This window comes from Chenopodium album, chromosome 13 (assembly GCF_948465745.1).
Source record: "Chenopodium album chromosome 13, dcCheAlbu1.1, whole genome shotgun sequence".
In the NCBI taxonomy this organism is placed as follows: domain Eukaryota; kingdom Viridiplantae; phylum Streptophyta; class Magnoliopsida; order Caryophyllales; family Amaranthaceae; genus Chenopodium; species Chenopodium album.
Window position 1 is genome coordinate 1407654 of NC_137846.1, and position 24277 is coordinate 1431930.

Sequence of the window (24277 nt, forward strand, 5' to 3'; positions counted from 1 at the left end):
AATATCGTCCTATTTATACTATAATTATGCTAGGGTAGCTAAGCTGGAGATATCCGTTGAAGATGCTTCAAACGTCCTCCGCAAAAATAGGAGACCGTTGCTTGACCTGGTCTCGAGACTATCTTCTTGCTGCCTTTGAATTATCTGGGGAAAAATCCCATAAAAATAGGAGGAACAAACTGCTGAAGTGAATATATTCCAGGACTTAGTCAAACCGATTTTCCAGGGAGATATTCTGCCCTTCGCTGCTTCACTGGCTCTTTGGTCATGCGTCTTGTCGTGCGTCGAGACGAGTCTAAAAATTAACCATAACAGTAACCTATGATTGACTAACTAATTCTTGATCAATTGAATAACTCTTGAATGGGTAACCCTTAATAGATCAAGTAACCCTGATCACACCGTATAATCAGCCACATATAAAAATAATTATATAAGTAATAGGTATTATTATGATTTCACTACACATGCTTGACTTGTAATTACAAATTATAATGAAAATTAACATTATTGTATTTTCTACTGATTGAAATGAATTAAGCAAGAACTTACAAAATACTTCATGCTCTATAATATTTTGATGTTTTGGTGAAAGGCATATACGAAGTATACGATATATTCGATGATTTCGATTCGATCGAACATTTGATCAATATTTATCCTTGATAGGTATATATATGTTGCACCTTGATAATGGTGCTTGTCAATACATACCACAATCCTTAACATAAAGGTTGTCATATACATTTATATCATATACGTGTCGCTGCTTTTTATATTTTTCTTGTGTGTATTACTCAGTATGATTGAGTTTTCCTTAATTATGATTTGTGTCCAAGTATAATTAACCAACAATTTGAAATTTTCCAATAAGTGGTTAATGATGATTGTTATACGTAAATAAAGTATTAATTTTTTCTAAATAATCCAAACATGCATAATTTTCAATGTTTCATACACTTGCAAAGTTTAATTTGTAAAATACACTTTTCAATCAAATCCATTTATCATATAGTTAATTATATATGTATACAATTTATTAATTATTTCAAGGAGATTTTGAATAGAACTAACAATCACATCATATAAATATTAAAATAAAGTTTATAATCACTAGTTTTTTCACATCTTGCATCGTACGGATTTAATACTATTATATTAGTATATAATGATAACACAACTTTGAATTTTAATTGTTAAATATTGGCTGGAATTTTCTTAGCCTTCTTCAAACCCAAAGCGATGAGGAGAACATTAAAGTATTTGAAAGCAAATGCCGCTCTTAAGAGTTCTAGCTTCTTATTGGTCCAAGGAGGATATCGGAACCAAAAATCTGGTAATAAGGCTCTCTTCAGCACAGGCTTCTCATGGCTGAATGTGTCAAATGAAAATTTTCCATGGTATCTTCCAAATCCGCTTTCTCCCACCCCTCCAAACGGAACCGTGTCAGCCGCATACTGCATTGTATAACAAATAAAAGTTACAAATCGACTTTTGTATACGTGTTAACATTAGTGATGGATCGAGGAATTTTTATAATTGGTGTGCATGATTATAAATGAAATACAATTCATCATAAATCTTAAGAGTTTTATATGATTTATAACTTTAACGTATGTTTTTCGATCAATAATGTTTAGGTAACATCATTTGGCCTTGAGATTGAAATTAAATTCGAAACTCTATGGAGTATGTACAAGTAGTCACGTATTTTTCAATCATAAACTTTTTTATATTATTTTTTTATTGATAATTGACAATTAAAGCTATATTTGAAATCATGCATTGACAATTACAACAATAACAAAAATGGATAAAGTATGAAAAGTATAAACCTGAACAATCGTGTCATTGAACATGAGTGAACCCGATGATGTCTCGGATGTAATTCGTTGCATGAATTTATTGTTGCTAGTGAAACAATATATTGCGAGCGCCTTCGGCCTTGAATTAATGAAGTTTATACTATCTTCAATTTTATCTACCTGTTTTAACAAATCACAATAATATTGTTTACTGTTTTGACTAATAAATAATTAAATTTTTCAATAAATTTATAGTTGTATGTTAATTTATTATTATGAGTCAAATGCATGGGTGATTTTATTAATTTACATACCGTAATTATTGGGAGCAACGGGCCAAATATTTCTCCAGTCATAATTTCAGCATCAAGTGGAGGATCCACTAATATTGTTGGCTCAATAAACCTGCTCAACAAAATTATTTATTTTAATTGGAAAATTTGCTAACTATTCTCATTTATACAGTATATTGTACAAAAAAATCTAAGCTACCTTATAACAAAATTATGTAAATTATAACCTATCTAGAAAGACCAGAACTAGTAGATTAACTAGGGAATTCACTATAAAATCATACTTTATTCGATATTATTATAGTAAATTTACCACGTAATACTTGTATATACCTGTACAAAGAAGGTTTTTTTTGTCCCTCTATATTAGGGTTTTGTTTATCTATTTTGATTTCCTAAACTCATATCAAAGTAACACTAGGTAAATTTCAGGAAATTAAATTAACTTACAGCTTATTTTCGTCGAATCTTCCGCCATAGACTACAGATTGCTTGACTCCAAATTCATCAAGAAGTCCTGTTAATCGCCTAAAATGATGTATGTTGACAATTCTTGCAACAAATTCTTCGGGGTATTCCCCTAGACTTCTCTTGATTCCGGCCTTTAATAACTCAACCTGAACATACATACAAAATTAGCTTAATTAGTTTGTACGTACTAGCTAGTACTAATACGTGCTAATTGTTATTTTGTCAAAAATGAAACAAATTAATCGTGCATTTCGTATTATTTCCACATAAATCATACCAAATTCGAGCATTGTTTTCTTTCTACAAGGATGTAATCCACTCCAATGCATACTTGACCACTGCATATTCCGAATTTCCCTCCTAGCAATCGCTTAATGATGATCTAATGATTGGTTTAGTAACCAAAGAAAAAAAAAACCAGCATGATACAAATTTTAGCAAGTTAAACAATTGTAACATACTTAAAGGACGATTTAAGGTTTTATTTACCTCTGTTAACCATGAATTCGATATCGAATCAACGATACATGGACATTTTCCACCCAGTTCCAACACTACTGGTGTCAAATGCTTTGCAGCAGCAGCCATAACAATCCGTCCCACTAGACTACTTCCTGTGAAAATATACCAATTTGCGGTTAGCTAAGCTATATTTCATACTTATGGCACGTTTGGTTGGCAATAATATTGGTAAGGGTATCCACATAATTTTACAATCAATTTCTAGTGCCAATATCTAGGCAGCCCCAGTTAATTTATAGGATACACAAAATTTGTTTATCACATGACATTTTGTAAATAAATCAACAACTTTATCTGGTCATCATCACTGTGAGACCCACTTTTATTGATAAAGTAGTTGATTTATTTACAAAATTGTCATGTAACACGGTACTAAGTAATGTAGATCTATGAAGGAAAAATAAGTGATAGTAGTTAAAAGACTAGACCTGTGAAGAAGATCTTGTCCCATTTACACAGCAAGAGTTGGCCACAAACATCGATTCCCCCTTGAATGACCTTAACAGCTTCAGGATCGACGTAAGCTGGGATGGCTTTCGCAAGAAGTGCAGAGGAAGCAGGGGATAATTCTGATGGTTTTATCACTGCAGTACATCCTGCTGCTATTGCACCTATAAGTGGCTCCAATGCTAAACCTTTACCATTGAAAAAATAAATATGTTAACAAACCATGTTTTGTATATATTTACTAGGCTAGCTTACCAAATGTTCATATATTTATCTAGGCTTTTTACCAAATGGGAAATTCCAAGATGCTATTATTAGGACAACACCAAGGGGCTCCGCGACCAGTTTTGCTGAAGTACGATATGCAGCTAATGGTAATTTAATCTGCGAAATTAAAAAAAAAAAAAAAAAAAGGGGTTAATTACTCGCGCTATATTAATGTTGATGCTAGTATCTCTAGCGGCTCAGGCTTGTATTTAACATGATCTATTCGTGTACGTGTTATTTTACTCATTGTTGATTCAATAATGAAATAATAATGCTATTTATGTTTTCATGCATGTTTTGTTTGCATTGGGAACAATAACAGCTGACCTTTTTACCAGACATCCATTCATCAAAGTTATCCAATGCTATGTTAATATCCTTGATCAGGGTTCCTACCTGCAAAATAATAAACACACAAACAAACAAACAAAATCAGTTTGTACCAAACTAATTATTATCAATGGACTGGATCGGCCCCGATCTGTCCACAGCCGATGGGTATAACCTAGGAGAGGGACCAAACTATTGGCTAGAGCCAGGCAGACTGACTGGCAAAATCGGTCTGGTTTAATTCAAGACCGTCCAGCCAACAATATAATCAAGATTTCAATTTTTAAACCACTGCACGAGTTTACGTGTGGCCCATAGCAAACGTGAGTTGTGCCTTGGGTCAGGGTTGTTCAATTCACTGTGGTCTATTAGGCTAACACACCTTTTAGATTACCGCGATTAATAAATAGAATGGTCTAGGCTAAGTTTGTCACATGATCCATTGATCGGGTTAGTTGGACCATCGTGGTCCTAGTCTTTGTAGACATTGGATGCATGGGAAGGAAGTTTATGGGCATAAGTACATAACAACTTCAAAATTAAACCATAAAAATTCTAAAACTAAAGACCTAATTTATCATCTCTACCTAAAAAAATAATGTTGTCAAACATACACATAAATACTCAATCTCATGTCAAGAACCCAATATGAATATTGGCTACTTCACCGTATGCATCTTAGTTTGATGCCAATAGAAAAGGCTTTAATTATTAAAGCCCAAGTGGTCCAAATATAACACGATTTTCACGAATCTCATTTTACCCTCATTTTTTTTATAGAAAAATATAGATCGAAATAAGGTATTTATTAAATCAAATCAAGTTCCGCTTTCTTTCAAAAAAAAAAAAAAAAAAGTCAAGTTTCACTACGGAATTTATTAAATCAAATCAAGTTCCGCTAAAACGGTGATATATACTTGTATTTTTGTACCTCGTCTCTAAAAGCTTCGACAGGGTGCTTGCCAATATCAAGCTTAAGGGCTTTAAGTATATCTTCTTCTCTTTCTTTCACAAACTTGAGCAAACCTTTCAATTGTTGCTTCCTCCATGATGCTTCTCTAGTTCTCCCAGCACAAAAGTATTCTCTTAGTTCTTCTACTTCTCTCTCCATTTTGTTACAACAAAAAAAAAAAAAAAAAAAAAAACTGATTATTATGAATGAGTAATAAGAAGATAGGTCTCTATAAATATACTGTTACAAAATTTAAAAGAGTATGGGTTATCACTCTTATTACTCATTTATCATCAGTGTAACTACTTTGTAGTACGTCACCCACCATTTATTAGTTTCTCTATGATATCTTACAATTTCCTGAACTAACCATCACTGTATGGCAGTAATGTCTTTTTCTATAATTCAGGTTAGGCTTTCATATGATAAGCCTTTTTTTTTAGGCAATCATATGATAAGCTAGTACAAATAATAATTAGTTTTTTTTTTTTTTTTTTTTTTTTTTTTTTTTTTTTTTTTTAATTATTATTATTAACGACAAATATGTAGTTTTTAGTTGTTCTCGAGTATTGTACACTGTACTATATGCAGGTGTATCATGAGTGTTTTTTTTCACTCATTTTAAGATAAGATCGAAATTGTGCAAGGGTATTGGTTTTAGAACGAGTTTAGTACTTTAGTCATATCTTAAAAATTTAGAAATGATATTGACCTAATTCTAATTGGGTTAAAAAGTAGATATCCAGAGCTTTCCAATGATATATAAATTATTGTACTTCGAGTTCTTGATCAAAAGTTATGATAAAAACAAAATTTGTTAAAAAAAAGGAAAAGTAAGAAACACCTAAAAATTTCAAAACTCTGTGGGGAGAATACTAGGCGTTTGGCTTCCAACCAATTTTTTTTTTTTTTTTTTTTTTTTTTTTTAAAAACACAACTTAAATTCCGTCGATAGATAACCTTGCTCTCCGTTAGTGATGGCCTAGTTAGTGGTGGTTTATTTGTTGGAAGGAGAGAATTTTAATTATATTGAGTTAGCGGGAAGAAAAGCGTAGAATACAGGTGAGGATATGCATGTTTTGTCCATTCATATTAAATGCAAGCATTACCTAAAAAAATGAGGGCGTCGTTTAGCTTTCTACTTTTAGAAATAACTAGTTTTTGGGCCCGGGCTATACCCCAAAATATTACATGAAACACTGATCATTAATATACATTGTAATATATGATTTAATTTTCTTTGAGTGAATTTGTATTTTTTTTTAAAAAATTATATATATATATATATATATATATATATATATATATATATATATATATATATATATATATATATATATATATATATATATATATATATATATATATATATATATATATATATATATATATATATAACATGTTTGATAATAAGCTTAGATGGTTAAATAGTCAATTGTGTTGGAAGTAGTTTGGGGTCCAAATCCTCTTATCTTTATTATTTTTATATTTAGTGATGGTGCATGTGGCATGTTGAGATGTTGGATAGGTGATATGGCGCCATGAAGTGTTTGTGAATTGACGTGGCGGTGGCGCATGGACATTTTTATAAACGCCTATTAATATATTAGTATAGATGTGTACGTATAATTTTCAATATTTGATACAATTGCAAACACATTACAATAAAATTCATTTATCATATACTTATACAACTTATTAATTAAATGAAGGAGATTTTGAAATTAACAATCACAACACATGAGTATTATTATTGTAATCCTTAATTAGTTTTCACCTCACACATCACTTTTTTTTTTTTTTTTTTTTTTTTTACAATGGTTTAAATAAATATAAAAGTATTAAGGCTAGTATATAGTATAATGGTAGCACAACTTTTAAGTTTAATGAATGCTTAAATATTGGCAGGAAGTTTCTTAGCCTTCTTCAAACCCAAAACGATGAGGAGAATATTGAAGTATTTGAAAGCAAATGCTGCTCTTAAGAGTTCTAGCTTCTTATTAGTCCACGGAGGATACCGAAACCAAAAATCTGGGAATAAGGCTCTCTTCAACACAGGCTTCTCATGGCTGAATGTGTCAAATGTAAATTTGCCATGGTACCTTCCAAATCCGCTTTCTCCCACCCCTCCAAACGGAACCGTGTCAGCCGCATACTGCATTGTGTAGCAAATAAAAGTTACACATATATCGACTTTTCTATGTCAACCTTAATTAGTGGTGGATCGAGAAATTCTTATAACATGTTTTATTGAAAAATAATGCATAAATAGTTACCTATACTTCGTATTATGTAACCATTTATTTCAATACACCCCACACACACACACACACATATATATATATATATATATATATATATATGGAATGAGATTGAAACTCTATGAATTATTTAAAAGTATCTATCTTGAAATTTTATGTTTGATATCATGTATTGACAAATGTATCAATTTAAAAAAACGGATGAAGTTTAAACCTGAACAATAGTGTCATTGAACAAGAGTGAACCCGAAGATGTCTCAGATGTAACTCGTTGCATAAATTCGTTGTTGCTGGTGAAACAATATATTGCAAGCGCCTTTGGCCTTGAATTAATGAAACTTATACTATCTTCAATTTTCTCTACCTGTGTTCACAAATCACAATAATATCGTTTTGATTAATAAATTTTTAATTGATTGAATGTTTATTTACTATGAGTCAAAATGCATGGGTGATTTTATTTACAAACCGTAATTATTGGAAGCAACGGGCCAAATATTTCTCCAGTCATAATTTCAGCATCAAGTGGAGGATCCACTAATATTGTTGGCTCAATAAACCTGCTCCAAGAAAATTTTTCATTTGGAAATTTTAATTAGTCAACTATTCTCATTTATACAGAGGTACAAAGAATCGACCATATAACAGAAAATTTACAAGTTATAGCCTATCTAGAACCAATAGATTAACTAGTTCATGATATATGATATAATCACACTTCATTTGATATTTACTACTTCCTCCGTTTCTATTTACTTGCAACGCAGGCTTATAGCACGCACGTTGAGATTAAGATTATATAATGTAAACGGATATATTATTCAAAATGATTTTTACGCATGATACCTAACCCTACTCTAATCCTCATGTTAAACTTATTTTGAGAAAATTGTTTGTTTTTTTTTTTGTTTACAAAATCGCTTCTTTTGAGAAAATCGCTTTTTTCTTTTTTTTTTTTTTAGAAAATCGCTTATTTTGAGAAAATCGCTTGTTTACCTAAACTAATCATCTCCTAAAACTGCGTGCACAAAAGATGAGTTGCAAGTAAAAAGAAACAAGAAAGTATGTAGCATATACTTGTATGAAATCCTAGTTTCTTTCTATTATCTATAGCATTAGGGTTTCATTTATCGAATTTTTTATTCTTTTACTCATATCAACGTAACACTATCCATTTGCGCGTATAACTATTCAAGTGATAATATATATACTTCGTATGAACTAATAGAGAGAAACAATCGTAAATTTCAGAAAATTAAATTAACTTACAGCTTATCTTCGTCGAATGAACCGCCATAGACTATAGATTGTTTGACCCCAAATTCATCAAGAAGTCCTGTTAATCGCCTAAAATGATGTTTGTTGACAATCCTTGCAACATTCTCTTCTGGGAGTTCCCCGAAACTTTTCTTGATTCCGTCCTTTAACAACTCAACCTGAACATTCATACAAATTTACCTTCATTAGTACTAGTACTAATACGTAATAATTGTTATTTTGTCATAAATGAAACAAATTACTCGTGCAATTCGTATTATTTCTAAATAAATCATACCAAATTCGAGCATTGTTTTCGTTCTACAAGGATGTAATCCACTCCAATGCATACTTGACCGCTACATATTCCGAATTTCCCTCCTAGCAATCGCTTAATGATAGTCTGGTGATTGTTTGAGTAAAAAAAATCATCATGAAATAAACAAATTTTAGCAAGTTAAACAATTGTAACATACTTAAAGGACGAATTAAGATTTAATTTACCTCTGTTAACCACGAATTCGATATCGAATCAACGATACACGGGCATTTTCCACCCATTTCCAACACTACTGGTGTCAAATTCTTTGCAGCAGCAGCCATAACAATTCGTCCCACTAGACTACTTCCTGTGGAAATATACTGATTTGCAGTTAGCTAAGCTACATTTCGTACTTACGGCATGTTTGGTTGGCATTAATATTGGTAAGGACATTTGCGTAATTTTACAATTGTGTTTTGTGTATACGGCACGTTTGATTGGCAGTAATATTAGTAAGGGTATTCACGTAATTTTACAACCAATGTCTAGTGCCAATATTCTTTTTTTTTTTTTTTTTTTTTTTTTTTTTTCTTTTGAGGGAGTCTAGTGTCAATATCTAAGGTATAGTAATAGGGAGTAAAATTTATCTCACATGGTATGTATTGTGCTTATAATTTTCTAAAATTTCACTACCGCACATTTACCCAATGTCAACTCTAAATTGGTAACGATTGAATTTACACAAAAAAGCACCATTATCAAATCAATACGCACGTAGTATCATTTATTACAACATATCAAACACATGGTAAATATTTATTCCTAGCAATAATAACCGATAATAAGTAATGTAGATCTATGAAGGAAAAATAAGTGATATTAGTTAAAAGACTGGACCTGTGAAGAAGATCTTGTCCCATTTACACAGCAAGAGTTGGCCACAAACATCGATTCCCCCTTGAATGACCTTAACAGCTTCAGGATCGACGTAAGCTGGGATGGCTTTCGCGAGAAGTGCAGAGGAAGCAGGGGATAATTCTGATGGTTTTATCACTGCTGTACATCCTGCTGCTATTGCACCTATAAGTGGCTCCAATGCTAAGCCTTTACCATTGAAAAAAAAAACATGTCAAAAAAACCATGCTTTATAGTTTATACTAACTTAGCTTACCAAATTATGTTCATATATATATTTATCTAAGCATTTTACCAAATGGGAAATTCCAAGATGCTATTATGAGGACAACACCAAGAGGCTCTGCGACCAATATTGCTGAAGTACGATATGCAGCTAGTGGTAATTTAATCTGCAAAATCAAAAAAGGTTAATTAATCGCGCTAGACCTAAGCAGCTCAGACTCATATTTAACATGGTCTATTCGTGTACGTTTTATTCTTTTCAGATTGTGGTTCCAGTTACGAAACGATGCTACATATGTTTTGTTTGCATTGGGACCAAATAAAAGCTGACCTTTTTACCAGACATCCATGTATCCAAGTTATCCAATGCTACATTAATATCCTTGATCAGGGTTCCTAGCTGCAAAATAAACACACAAACTAACTATTACGGAGTATAATTTATAAATGGACTAGTTCGGCCCCAGTTCGTCCACAGACGACTTGCATAGCCTAGCTGCAAAATAAACACACAAACTAACTATTATAATTTATCTGGTTTAGTTCAAGACCGATCGACCAGCCAACAAGTAAAAAATGATTCAAGATTTCAATTATGAAACCACTGCACGAGTTTACGCGTGGCCCATGAATCCCATGAATAACACGTACGTGCAGCAGTCGTTGTGCCCTGGGTCATGGTTGTTCACTGTGGTTCTATAAGGCTAACACATCTTTTAGATTATCGCGATTAGAATGGTCTAGAGACTCTAGGCTAAATTTGTCGCATGATCTATCCATTGATCGGGTTCGTTGGACCACCGATCCTAGTCTTTATAGATATCGGATGCACGGGAAGGATGTTTATGGACCGAACAACTACATAATAAAAATCATAAAAACTCTAACAACTAATGACCAAATTTATCACCTCTACCTACAAAAGTAATATTGTCAAACATACACATAAATACTCAATTTCATGCCAAGATAACAGGCTTTAACTATTTAAGCTCAAGTGGTCCAAATATAACATGATATTCACGATTTTTTTTTTTCCTTCTCATTTTCTTTTATAAAGAAAAATATAGATGAATCAGAGATGAGAAATTTATTAAATCAAATCAAATTCCGCTAAAACACTGATAAATATTTTTTTTTACCTCGTCTCTAAAAGATTCAACGGGGTGCTTGCCAATATCAAGCTTAAGGGCTTTAAGTATATCATCTTCTCTTTCTTCCATAAACTTGAGCAAACCTTTCAATTGTTGCTTTCTCCATGATGCTTCTCTTGTTTTCCCAGCACTAAAGTATTCTCTTAGTTCTTCTACTTCTCTCTCCATTTTGTTTTAACAAAAAACTGATTATTATGCCTTAGTAATAAGAAGATAGGTCTCTATAAATATACTGTTCCAACAATTAAAACCGTATGATTTTTTTAAAAAAAAATATTAAAACAGTATGGGTTATCAGTCTTATTACTCATCAATCAGTGTAACTACTTTGTAGTCCCCCCACCATTTAATAGTTTCTCTCTAAAATGTCTAACAATTTCCTGAACTAACCATCACTATATGGCAATAAAGCCAGTAATGTCTCTTTCTATATTTCAGTTTGGGCTTTCATATGATAGGGTGGTACAAATACTAAGTTGTTCTCAAGTACTGTACACGATAGGCAGGTGTATGGTGTATCCATGAGTGTTCTTCGCTCATTTTATATAAGCGAAATTAATCAAATGAGGGGAAATAAATAAATAAATTACGTAGTATAAGATTTATAAGATATAACAACAAATTATAGGTGTACTTGGGAACAATATAAAGGTATTGCAGTGCTTGTTAATTTTATTTCTTTTTGAGATTTTATTATAATTTTAGTTTTTTTTTTTTTATCTATATATAGCCATATAGGATAGTTTTTAATAAGTTTCGTAAAATAAATCAAATAACTTGTCGAAATATTTTCAAAAACTATATTGAAAATTAAGGTTGTATATATATAGAGTAGGAGAACATGGGTAAGGAAAATACCTACCCTCATTGTGCCCTTTGTGGAGATTGAACGACAATTCAAAAGGCTCAATTTTAACCATTAGGTCAAAGCTTTACTTGGTGAATTAAAGTAATAATTGTAATCTTGTATGGAGTTGTACCATATTGTACATACGACTATTTACTAAAGCAAAACTTTTAATATTATAAGACCACTCTCATTTATGGGCAAATAAAAAAAAATACCATTATCTCTCTACCCACTTTCTCACTCCTCTTTTCCACTTTTTCTTATGGACATTTTTTTTCTACAACTTTTCACACATTTATGGGCTAAGAAAAAACTCACACCACTCTCTCTCCTATTTTTTTCTCTCTCCTAAAGTATTACTATCATCACATTATTTATTTTTTTTCTTTTATTTTTTTGCTGATTTGGTACCATGGCCCACACTACTGTAGCAATTAATTTTTGCCATTGCTATGGGCATTTGAGGATTTCCCCATGGGCATTTTTTCTAATGCTCATGGGTGGGAAGCCAAAATTTCATTGTTTTCATTAAAATCTCCTCATGGGCAAAAAAAATGCCCATGAGTGAGAGTGCTCTAAGATAAGAATACAAAAGGAGTATTCTTGTACTCATATTCATATATGTTCCAAGTTTCCAACCAAAGTACCAAACACTGTGCCCTACACTCCTAGAGCCCTCTAAAAAAAATAAAAAAATAAAAAAAATAAAAAAGTAAAAAATAAAAAAGGAATTTAAGAAATTAAGTACGTGGCAATTAATTATTATTATTTTATTACCTATGCACATGCGAGAATTTATTACATAAATGTACCATATCTCATTATGAGTTTGAGTAAGAAATGTACAAGTAGCTACCTACGTCATTTACGAAATGAAGCATATGGATTGTTACATTTCATCTTGTTATAACGCAAGTAGAAATGATACGAGCTAGAATCTGTTCTCTTCAGCTTAATTTCACTTTAGTTCTATTCAGTTCAGCTCAGCTCAATTCCTAATTTCCTTCTCTCATAAACAATTTTGTTCACTTCAGTAAATCAGAACAGACCCTTAAATCTAATGGCTTAGTTTTAGCAAGATGAAAGCTAAGTTTACCTAAGGCCCTAAGGATAATTAAAATGAAAACTCAAAGCCTCATTATTAAACAAATTAAGTTTAATTTCCCACCTTCTCAAATCTGGATCATCATTTATCATGAGCAAAATAATGTTTGGGCAATCGAAAAATTTAAAGTTCATCCATTCAAATCTTTTTACAAACAACCACAATGCACCACCAAATCACAATAATTTTCGACATTTTTGGAACGTCAATTAATCCATTGTTGGTCATTTTTCTTTCCTTGTGCTTAAAGGGTTGAATCTTTGCAACATAATTATGTCGCACCATCTATCTAGTAAACGTGATTATGGTTATCGTACATTTACTAACATGAGTATAAACATGTTACGGGTACTAAACACTACTTTAATACTAGTTGGATGTTTAGATACTGCAAGTAAAATAGACCGACAACGTAAAAGAAAGACATACGTCTTGAATTGTTTCCTAACCTATACAAGCAAATTAAAGACAATCATGTCTCATGGATGAAGTATGATACCAAGTATATAAAATAATAATAATAATAATAATAATAATAATAATAATAATAATAATTTCACTCAAATTTTGCAATTGGCTTTTCTCCATTTAAGGCCTAAAAAGCATGATCATAAATTCATGACATGACAGTTGACACACGTTTTATATGAATTTACTTTTTGTTTTTTTTTCCACACAATATATAATAATATCTAGATGAGCCAATAATCAAATTAATGTATACATTGATCCAACTAATTAAGTAAAGTTATTATTGCGTTTAGCATTGATTATATCTTGTTCTGATTTGACAATATCAGATTCATCGGTTGATCGGTTGCCACTTTACTTGTTGAATTGTTCAATGCTTTTAATTGAACATTTTGACCCTTAACTTGTTTCCAACTACGCACTACATACAATAACTCTAACACAATTTGCATTAAAAAATAATTAATCTGTAGATAAGTTGTATCTTGAATTCTAATTGTTTAGGGTAAAAATACCCCAAGTACGTGGCCCAATCTCATAGCGACATGTGGCCCAATAAGAAGGCGACACATGGCCTTATGAGAGGGTGACACGTGCCCTCCTGACAGGGTGACACGTGTCAGTTGCCTTTAGAACACAATACACCATCAAAAAGAGAAAAAGGTTTTGATTACATCAGGCCCAAATCCCGAGAAAACCTTGAATGCCGTAAAACGGCGCCCCCCATGACACGTGGTGACCCCTGATTGCGCAGCCAATCACGTCACGAAATTCTAGGGTATAAACCCTAGAGGGGCACATGTTCCCACCCCTATAAATACCCCAATCATTTATGATGGGAGGGGTGGATTGTGACATAACATAAAAACAGAGCATTAAAGAGCTCCAACTTCTCTCTACTTTCTCTCTCTAGCTTTTCCGATTTCCGATCTCTAACTTGATCGTCGGAGGCGAATATTCCGATAAACGGAATATTCGTTGTTTTGCAGGTGTCCGAATCTCATTGTCAGGAGAACGCGACCAGTATCCGAGGAGTTCACAAAAAACCCCGAAACATTTGGCGCCGTCTGTGGGGATACTCGTCCGTTATGGCAATAGATGGTCGGACACCTAATACTGGTCCTCGTCCAGGCGAGGACGGATATGTAGAAGACTTACGTACAACCATACATTCTAGCAATCCTTTGACTGCCTCATTTCAAGAGGCCGAACAACCTCCTGTTACCCCAGCTACCCTAATGGCTGAGCTGACTAAGCTTCACCAAGAGTTGGCCTCCAACCAACAAAAAGGGGGAGGAGGTGCTTCCAAGAAAACACACAACAAGACCAATGCAACTGATGCTGGTAATACCCCATTTCGTCGTCCGCATGGAAGGTCTCCCCGAGTCCCACGGACCAATCTCTCTAGTCCGCTAGCGAAAACACAGTCGGCTGGGGGGAGGGGCAGACAGCCGAAAAGAGTTGAGACTGAGCCGTCACAGCGTTTCAAAGACGCAAGGGATTACATTCGGCACAAGCAAAGGGAGAGGGCCGCATATTCTGACACGGCCTCTACCCCAACCATGCCGGATGAAGCCTCCAACCAATCTTTCTCTCAATACACCAACACGGCCGTCTCCAGCAGAAGTCAAGCCGCTCATACCATTACTCCCAGACCAGTTCAGCCATCACAATATCAGCCCCCCCAAGTACTCAATGGGTTGATACAGCCAACTCCCCAAGTCTTTGGGCAATATGGGCCGTATGGCCAGGTGTTCGGCCAGGCTCCCTACCTGGCTGGTACATCCGCGCAGCCTCAGCCCATCGATTGGCAGATGCGTTTGTTGAATTTGGGAGATAAGCCGCCTCCGTTTTCGCAATACATACTAACGTCCCCTCAACCAGCAAGAGTGAAGAGTGTACTAGTGGGTGCCTATGATGGTACGGGCAACCCAGATGAGCATATTACCTCGTACAGAAATTTGATGTACTTGCAAAGTGTAGATGATGCTACATGGTGCAAATGCTTCCCGACCACTCTTAATGGGGTGGCCCAGGATTGGTTTAACAGCCTTCCGGCCGGATGCATAAATTGCTTTACTACCCTCAGTTTGTTGTTTGTGGGAAATTTCTCATACAACATCCCACCAAGAAAGACAAGTCTCAACTTGGCAACAATTGTTCAAGGGAAGAATGAAGGACTACGCTCATACGTCCAAAGATTTAACCAAGAAAAAGCCCAAATTCATAATCTTCCGGACGAAATGGCATACTCAGAATTTCTCCGGGGATTAAGGCATAATGGTTTTAAGTTTGATTTGGTAAGAAAAAGATTCGGTCATACGCAGGTGTATTGCGGGAAGCCGAAGCCTATATTGAGGCCGCGGACTTTTGTTCGCTCACCAAATCAGAACAGCCGGCCAAGGGGGCTGAAAAGAAGCAATCTTCTCAGCAAGACTCGGCCGGCCGAAAGAAAGAAGGAAGCAAAAGAAAAGAAATTTGGGTAGCTGATGACAAGCAACCCAAGTCAAAGAAAAGCAAGACGTACGAGCCTCAGTATGAGTTCAACAAGGATGGCTACTCCATTTTGATGGAGATAAAGGACAAGTTTGAATTTGAGAAGCCTCAGCCTTTGAGAGGCTCGGCCCAGTACAGAAACAATAACAAGTATTGTCATTACCACAAGGATGTAGGTCATGACACGAACGATTGTATCAATCTGAAGAGGTTGTTGGATAAGTTGGCCGACAAGGGTCTGCTGAAACCCTATGTGACCAAGTCCAAGTTCACCTACAAACGGACAGACAACACGTCCGAGAAAAAGCAACAAAGTGATAAGAAAAATGACAAGGAAGATGATGGGAATAGCACTGATTCAGGTTTTGTGGCCGTGATATCAGGAGGCTTTGCTTCAGGCGGCCCTACCATGAAAAGAATCAAGCAGGACGCTCGAAATTTGTCAAATGTGATGCAAACGGACGCCGTTAAGGCCGAGCCATTTCCTGAAGTGATCATAAGTGAGGCTGACCGTGGAGAGGTCAAGGCTTTGCATAATGATCCCATGGTCTTTTTCATGAAGATAGCAAATTTGAAGGTGGGACGAATATTGATTGATACGGGCAGTTCGGCCGACATCATCAGCCTGTCCGCCCTAAGAAATTTAAGCTTCCCAGAAGATACTCTCCAGGACATCACTCACCCCTTGGTAGGATTTGGGGAAAATGTCATTCATCCCGTCGGACGGATTGATCTTCCAATCCGTTTCGGGCAGAAGGGAGAAGGGAGAGACATGGTCGTCCGTTTCCTTGTTGTTAAAGAGCTGACTGGGTACAACGTCATCCTTGGCCGCCCCACTCTGAATGCAGCCAAGGCGGTCATAGTGCCTCACTTAATGTTGTTGAAGTTTGAAAGGTCAGACGGAAAAATTGGAACAATTCAAGGAAGTCAGAAAATGGCTAAGGAATGTAATCAGCTGGCCGTGAAGCCAACAGCGCGCGGCCCAAAACTGTCCGAGCCAAAGGAAGAAGGAACCTCACTCCCAGCATACCAGGTCGGCCAGAAGCGTAAGGCGGCCAGGGCAGAAGAAGCCTAGCAATTAATGACTGTCGGCCGGCCAGATGAGTTGAGGCCCCAGCCGGCCGGCAGCCACCAGGATATAGTTCTTGACTCCAACCACCCAGAACGGACAGTTAGTGTTGGCACTATAGCTTTGGGATTGCTTGGGGATGAGTTAGTTCAGCTGTTAAGAGAATTCAAAAATGTGTTTGCATTTGAAGTTGGTGAAATGCCAGGGATAAGTCCTGATCTGGCCGTGCACAAGTTGGCCGTGAATCCTCTGATAAAGCCTGTCCGCCAGAAAAAGAGGAATCACGGAAAAGAGAGGAATCAGGCGGCCGCACCAGAGGTGAAAAAGCTGCTGGACGCCGGTTTTATTCGGCAATGCTTCTACCCAGATTGGGTGGCCAATGTAGTTCTTGTAAAAAAGCCGAATGGGACTTGGAGAATGTGCGTGGACTACACGGACTTGAACAAGGCGTGTCCTAAGGATAGCTTCCCTTCGCCTAAGATTGACCGTTTGGTTGATTCTACGGCTGGACACGCCCTAATAAGTTTTATGGACGCATACTCCGGATTCCATCAAATTCCCTTGTGGGATGAAGATCAAGAAAGGACAGCGTTTGTGACCGAGCAGGGGTTGTACTGTTAAAAAGTAACTACCGGCTCTGGAGGAGGCTGGCCGGCCTTCTTTGCCTCTTCTCTAAGGCAGACATAGTTTAGCCGCTTCTTAAAGCGCTCCTCGTAGTAAGCGGCCTCACCGTCATCCACCATCAGCTCGAAGGCATCGAAGAAGTATGCCCTAAGCCTGTCTTCGGCATTCTGCTCAATGCGGACGATTTCCTCCGCGCTGGGCGGCCGAGGAGCGTTTAGCTGCTCAGCATAGTCCGAAACGGACTTCTTCAAGGCCTCAACCTCGGCCTTCAGCGCGTCCGCTTCGTCCAAAGCAGACTTAAGGTTGGCTTGGGCCAACTTCAGCTCACTCTTCAAGGCCTCAGATGCCTCGAAGCCCAGCCTCCACTTTTCCTTCTCTAGGACGGTCTCGTCCCTTTCAACCCTCAAGGCCTCCCTGGCCAAGGACTCTTGTTCGAGTGCCTTGCCCAGTTTGACCAGGTCCTCTGTTTGCCGCGCCGCCTTGTCGGACAGCGCGGTTATCTGGGTCTCAAAATTCACCCTTTGGACGGCGGCCGTCCCAGTCACAGCGTCCTCGGCCTTTCTAATCTCAAGCCAGGCTTGCTTCAACCGCTCGTTCTCTTTATCCTTCCAGTCAAGGAAGGCGTTCAAGCGGAGGAAAAGCTGCGGACAGAAGAAGAAAAATTAGTCAAATAACAAGAAAATACGCTAAGTGTTGGAAAGGCAAAAAGTAATGAAATAGAAGCGTACCTCGGCACTACAGTTAAGCATGGGGCCGAGGAACCCCTCATTTATTCCCCGCAGCTTGTCTCGCTGCGCTTGGGGAACTGCGCGGACCATGGCCTCGCGCATTGCTTTTCTGTCCGCACTAGTAAGTGACTGGCCGGGCAGTCTCATCTGCAACTCCTCTGAGATATCTGTGGACGATCGTGCAAAAAGAATTAGCTGAAATTTACAAGTACAAGTAAATCAAAAGGTACAAGAATAAAGAAAAGAAACTAACTAGTGGAGAAGCTTGGAGGAGAGAGATTGATGGGAGGGAGCGGCAAGGAGGCGTCCCTCTCGTTTTCTAAACGGCCAGCAGCGTCACTGGCCGACTGACTGACATTTAACCAATCAGATTTTTTGACTAACTCGACAGGCGGAGTCGAGATGGGGCGGGTCATTTTTTCCGGGGACGACTTACCCCCATCGTCCAAAGGGACGGACGAATCGTGAACCTGATCAGCAACAGGTTCCACGGGCTTGGAGACCCCGCTTTGTGTCAGCCGGGGCCATTCTCCTTTAGACTGCGTTGTAGCAGTCTGCGACTTCGCCTTCGCCGCGGCCTTGGAAGCAGGCTTGGTGGCAACCGTGTTCCTCCTTTTCGATGTGTTCGCATCGGGAGTAGAAGAAGCTGGATGCTTGCTTCTCGCCTTTGGAGTGGAGGAGGACTGTCAAAATACAAGTAAACTTGTTAGAAAAAGGACTCAAAACAAAATTTCAGTGTCCGTGTAAAAGTGGGAAAGAGCTCCCTTCCAGTATGCCTGAACGGACGAAATGCGTCCGTGCAAACTCGGGAAGCAGGGTCCTCCCAATACAACAGAACGGACAATGAGAAAAGAAAGACTCAAAAATAAACTAAGTATTTACCTCCTTGATTTGCTTGTACATCTTGAAACGAGTCTTGTAGCGGGCAATATCCACCTCGGACATCGCCACTTCTCCCTTCTGTGCCGGGTCAAGCATAGCGTACGCCTCCGCTGCAAAAAAGGAGAAAGAAGACAAAGTGTTAGAATATTTTTCTAAATAAACTCTATGCGCGTATAAGAAGTTTATATATCTAAGAGTCCACCTTGGGGTATGTTCTGGTACAGGCCGTACGCAAACATGAAAGTGGTGTCCCTAAGCCAATTGGATAGAGGAACCCAGTGGCGAGGGACACGTTCAGTTTTGTTACCCCGCTTGACCCTATTAACCTGGAAGTATTCAAGTTGGTATTCTTGGCTTGGATGGATAGGCGGTTTGTCAGGCTTGTGATCCCCGCGTCCGAGTTGAATGGGATCCGGACGGCACCTATTCATGCGAAGGTTGAACTCCGTATCTTTAGTCTTGATGCGGTAGAAACGGTGCTTCCAGTCCCTCCACTTACTGACACGGTCAACCACTACCATGTAGTCCCTGGTTGCACTCAAGACGAGCCAACCATCCCTCTCCTTCTCCAGCCGTGTAAGTGAGTGCATCTCACAGAAAACGGCAAAGTCAGGCTTGAAGCCTTTGCAGATGCACGTCGCCAAATACCCAAAAGGTCAATGTCGTATTCGTCCAGCACTGTCCGAACGAATGGATGAAGAGGGAAGCGGAGGCCCACGTCCAAGGCGGCCCGGTAGACGCAAAAAGCCCTTTTGCGCGGCTTCTCATCATCCCAGGTAGCCACAGCAATGGCTTTCCTAGGGACTTGTATTTCAACTCCCTCCCCCAAATGGAGGGACTCCTTGTATTGCTCAAACTTGTGGCCCAAGAACTTCAGGGCCGTCTCTCCGACTGTACAGGCGTACGGGTCCCTGAAGTTATCAATGTTGGCTACGTTTTCTTCGGCCGCCGCCTCACCATCGGCCGTCTCACCTTCGGCCTATTTCTCAACTTCTTCTTCTTCCATTTGGTGAGAAGGGGCACTTCCGAATTCTGAAGACAGTACCCTATCCAAGTCTGCTGACTCGGCCGAGCTTCGGCCTCTTGAGCTGAGTACGCCCATGGAAGAAGGAACGACCTCCTCAATTAACGGACGCTTGCCTTTATCTTTGGCAGCGTCCGCCTCATTCCCCGAAGGAGGGGCGTTGCGAATAGGCAGATCGGACGGTTCCCTGATTGAGATTCCCGTCCTAGGTCTGTCCGCTCTGCCCAGTTGGAGCAGAGGTTGAAAGGAAGAGGGGACGGACGAACCAGCAGCGTCCGCCCCAGATTGAGTGGGATGTTCTTGGCAGAGTACCAGCTCGGCCTCACCCATGACCGTGCTGGCAAATTGGGGGAACCTAAGTTGCGGAGCTGGTGCGGACGAGGCGCCCTGCGCTTGTTGGCGCTCCTTGAACGAAGAAGTAACCTCCACGGCCAAATGGTGGGAGCCAGTGGAGGCGGTTGTTGTCTGAGTGGTGGAGGTAGTCTCCACCTCCATTGTACTAGGGTTGCTCGGGTCATAAGGGACCCTAGGGTGAACCAGACTTCCGTCTAAGTTCCTGGTCTCATGACGCTCACGCGTACGCATGGTTCTTGCCATTGCCTGTGGGGACAGAGAAGAATAAGTGGGGGTGAGTACGTACGCACTAGACATAGACTCACTCCAAGGAGGAGACAACTCTTCTCCGTCCACTCTAGACTCCTTAGTCCCAGGCGAACGACCGGCCTCATGAGGAGAGTCGGACGAAGCCGAGTATGGATCCAGAATTGAAATGAAAAAAAAATATACAGGGATAAAGGCAAGAAAGAAGTGTAGACGGCCAACCTTTGTACGTTCTGAAAACTTCGAAAGTGTTCTTGGTGTTGTTGAAGATTGACCGGAAAACTCAAAAATGCCTGAAAAACTCAAACTCACGGCAGCGCTCTTGAAGATTAAAAGGAAAATCACTTTCTCTCACTAGAATGCTCTGACTTCTCTCTAGAATTCACAATTGGGTAAAGTGTAAAAATGAGAATTCACTTCCCATATTTATAGAATGAACTCATGGGGGCAAAATGGTAAAACCACCTTTCCCGCCTAAACATTCAAACGGTAATTTTTTGAGAAATTACTCGAAGAAAGAGACAGAATGACGTTAGGGTTCTGTTAACTTATGTGGAAATCAGACGGACAATTGACGGCACGTCAAAGTGAGTTGAATCACAAATTCAAGAGATTTACACCTTCAACACTTAGTCTCCAGAACTTAAAAATATCTAAAGAGGAAAATGCGTCCGCCCAGTTCCCAGACGTTAGTCCAAAAGGGAGATTTCAGACGTACGCAACATGATGAAAGAACCAGAGAGTACGCCTGAAATCAAGGACACCCAATCCATTTCGAACGCAGTGGACGCTCTGGGTAGGTAGGAAATAAGCTCCTCCCAGAGTATGAGAACGTCCAGACCAAAATAGGAGGACGTCCAGTCCCACTGCTATGGCCGCTCTGGGTAGCTAGGAAGTAAGCTCCTCCCAGAGTATGAGAGCGTCCAGACCAAAAAGCAAGGACGTTCATTTTAAATGTTATGGACGCTCTGGGTAGTTAGGAGATAAGCTCCTCCCAGAGTATGAGGACGTCCAGTCCAAAGTATGTAGACGTCCCGATGAGCTAGGAGATAAGCTCCTCCCAGAGTATGAAGACGTCCAGTCCAAAATATATGGACGTCCAAATGAACCTGGAGTTAAGCCTCTCTCAGAGTATGAGAACGTCCAGTACAAAGTATGGACGTCCAAATGAGCAAAAAGACAAGCTCACTCCAGACTACGAGGACGTCCAGAACAAAATATATGGACGTCCACATAGCAAAGAGAGTTTTGAGTTCAAAGTATATGGACGTCCAGGGCAGATGGGAGGTAAACCCAACCTAGAGTACATGGACGTCCAGATGGAAGATCAGAGGAGGCGGCCAGAAAAAGTACGAGCCACCCCCTCTGAGGGGCAAATGTTTAGGGTAAAAATACCCCAAGTACGTGGCCCAATCTCATAGTGACATGTGGCCCAATAAGAAGGCGACACGTGGCCTTATGAGAGGGTGACACGTGCCCTCCTGACAGGGTGACACGTGTCAGCTGCTTTTAGAACACAATACAACATCAGAAAGAGAAAAAGGCCTTGATTACATCAGGCCCAAATCCCGAGAAAACCTTGAATGCCGTAAAACGGCGCCCCCCATGACACGTGGTGACCCCTGATTGCACAGCCAATCACGTCACGAAATTCTAGGGTATAAACCCTAGAGGGGCACATGTTCCCACCCCTATAAATACCCCAATCATTTATGATGGGATGGGTGGATTGTGACATAATATAAAAACAGAGCATTAAAGAGCTCCAACTTCTCTCTACTTTCTCTCTCTAGCTTTTCCGATTTCCGATCTCTAACTTGATCGTCGGAGGCGAATATTCTGATAAACGGAATATTCGTTGTTTTGCAGGTGTCCGAGTCTCATTGTCAGGAGAACGCGACCAATATCCGAGGAGTTCACAAAAAACCTCGAAACACTAATAGTTTTAATGAATACTCCGTAGTTAGAATAAGTTTCAATTAATTCAAATAAGTTTTACGAGTAGTCAATACCAAAGTCACAACTCATGATCGGGTACAAAAATTTATGCTTTGCCTCACTCTTGTTAGTTTAACAATTGGTACATTTGATTAGGTATAGCACATGATCTTGCCTTGATTATATTAGTTGATGATAATGGCTTGAGTTTACAAGTTGCAACTTGTTAGTACACATTAAATTATGGACTAATTACAAGCATATAATCGACCAGGACACCACAGTTGTGTACCCCAACTTACAGGCAATCTTCTTTAATTTATGTTGAACTTAAATACTACTCCAATAATTTACCTAATATTCCAATAAGTAATAATCTTAACATATAAATTGACAAGACATACGACGCATATATATAGAGGTGTTGATTTACTACTGTTGGAACATTATGGATCAAGACGAGGCTGCCAAATAAAATACCACCAAATTTAGTTTTTAATGGTTGATGAATATGAATTTATGATTGACTTGATCACAACTCTATTTTGAGCTGTACTTGATTATTTTTTGTTCCCTTTTTTGTATATACATTTTTTTTAATACTTATGTAAATTTAGTGGATAGCTAGATAGCGAAGTTTGCAGAATGAAATAAGACCAACAAACCCTAGCGACAAAAAACTACTATCACATAATTAGCGTAAGAACAAAAGACATCCGCTCCTTCTCTCTCTAGAAAGTTAGAAACCCTTGGTCTTATCCTCCCACCGCTTCCCCCTTTCTCCTCCCCTGCTCGCCGGCGATCGGCGCTACTATCTTAGCCATCGCCGGCGAGCCTAGTTCTTCTCCTTTTGTTTTGTTTGCTGTTTGGTTTAGTTCCTTGGCGGAGGAAACAAGGAAGATTGCAGCTTGGTTTTGTTCCTAAAGTTCACCGGAGTCTTAATCTAGTTTGGGGGTGTCGCCAAGTGTTTTGATTCTAATATACAACGATTCGAGGAGCCAAGGCTACTCTTAACGCCGCCGTTGAAAGGAATTTAGTTAATTGGTTCCCGACGGTAAAGGTGAAGTTAAGACTAGGGTTTTCCTCACTTAATCAAAGGTTAGATTTAGGTGAGGTGGTCTCCCGCGTTGGCCTTGACGACGTGTTGTAGTGGTCAGTTTGGTTTTTGCCGGTGACGCAATTTTGGGTACTCTGCTTCTTCTTAAGACTCACCGAGTTATTTAGTGAGTTCGTGGTTTCTCAAGTTTTCTCTGCTGTGGTTGTTGCTTAGTTGTTGTTTTCCTTTGTCATAGTTTATTAATGTTTTTATTGCTTTTTTTGCTTGTTTTG

The 24277-nt window shown here is 38.3% G+C and overlaps 2 protein-coding genes across 2 annotated transcripts; both read right to left on the reverse strand.

Annotated features, from left to right (window-relative positions):
- Positions 1-1161: 1161 nt before the first annotated feature.
- Positions 1162-5246, reverse strand: LOC145575877 (aldehyde dehydrogenase family 3 member F1-like). Its single transcript, XM_081633674.1, has 10 exons — positions 5067-5246; positions 4133-4201; positions 3826-3922; positions 3520-3726; positions 3059-3183; positions 2847-2951; positions 2549-2715; positions 2120-2210; positions 1836-1985; positions 1162-1457 (listed from the first exon to the last, which is right to left on the reverse strand). Exons 1-10 carry the CDS (start codon positions 5244-5246, stop codon positions 1197-1199), a joined length of 1452 nt encoding a protein of 483 aa, XP_081489800.1. The 3' UTR covers positions 1162-1196.
- Positions 5247-6929: 1683 nt separating this feature from the next.
- LOC145575876 (aldehyde dehydrogenase family 3 member F1-like) lies at positions 6930-11385 on the reverse strand. The gene is made up of 10 exons (XM_081633673.1): positions 11150-11385; positions 10339-10407; positions 10078-10174; positions 9765-9971; positions 9110-9234; positions 8904-9008; positions 8618-8784; positions 7818-7908; positions 7563-7712; positions 6930-7242 (listed from the first exon to the last, which is right to left on the reverse strand). The coding sequence occupies exons 1-10, from the start codon at positions 11327-11329 to the stop codon at positions 6982-6984; spliced, it is 1452 nt and encodes a 483-aa protein (XP_081489799.1). The 5' UTR covers positions 11330-11385; the 3' UTR covers positions 6930-6981.
- Between the last annotated feature and the right edge of the window lie 12892 nt (positions 11386-24277).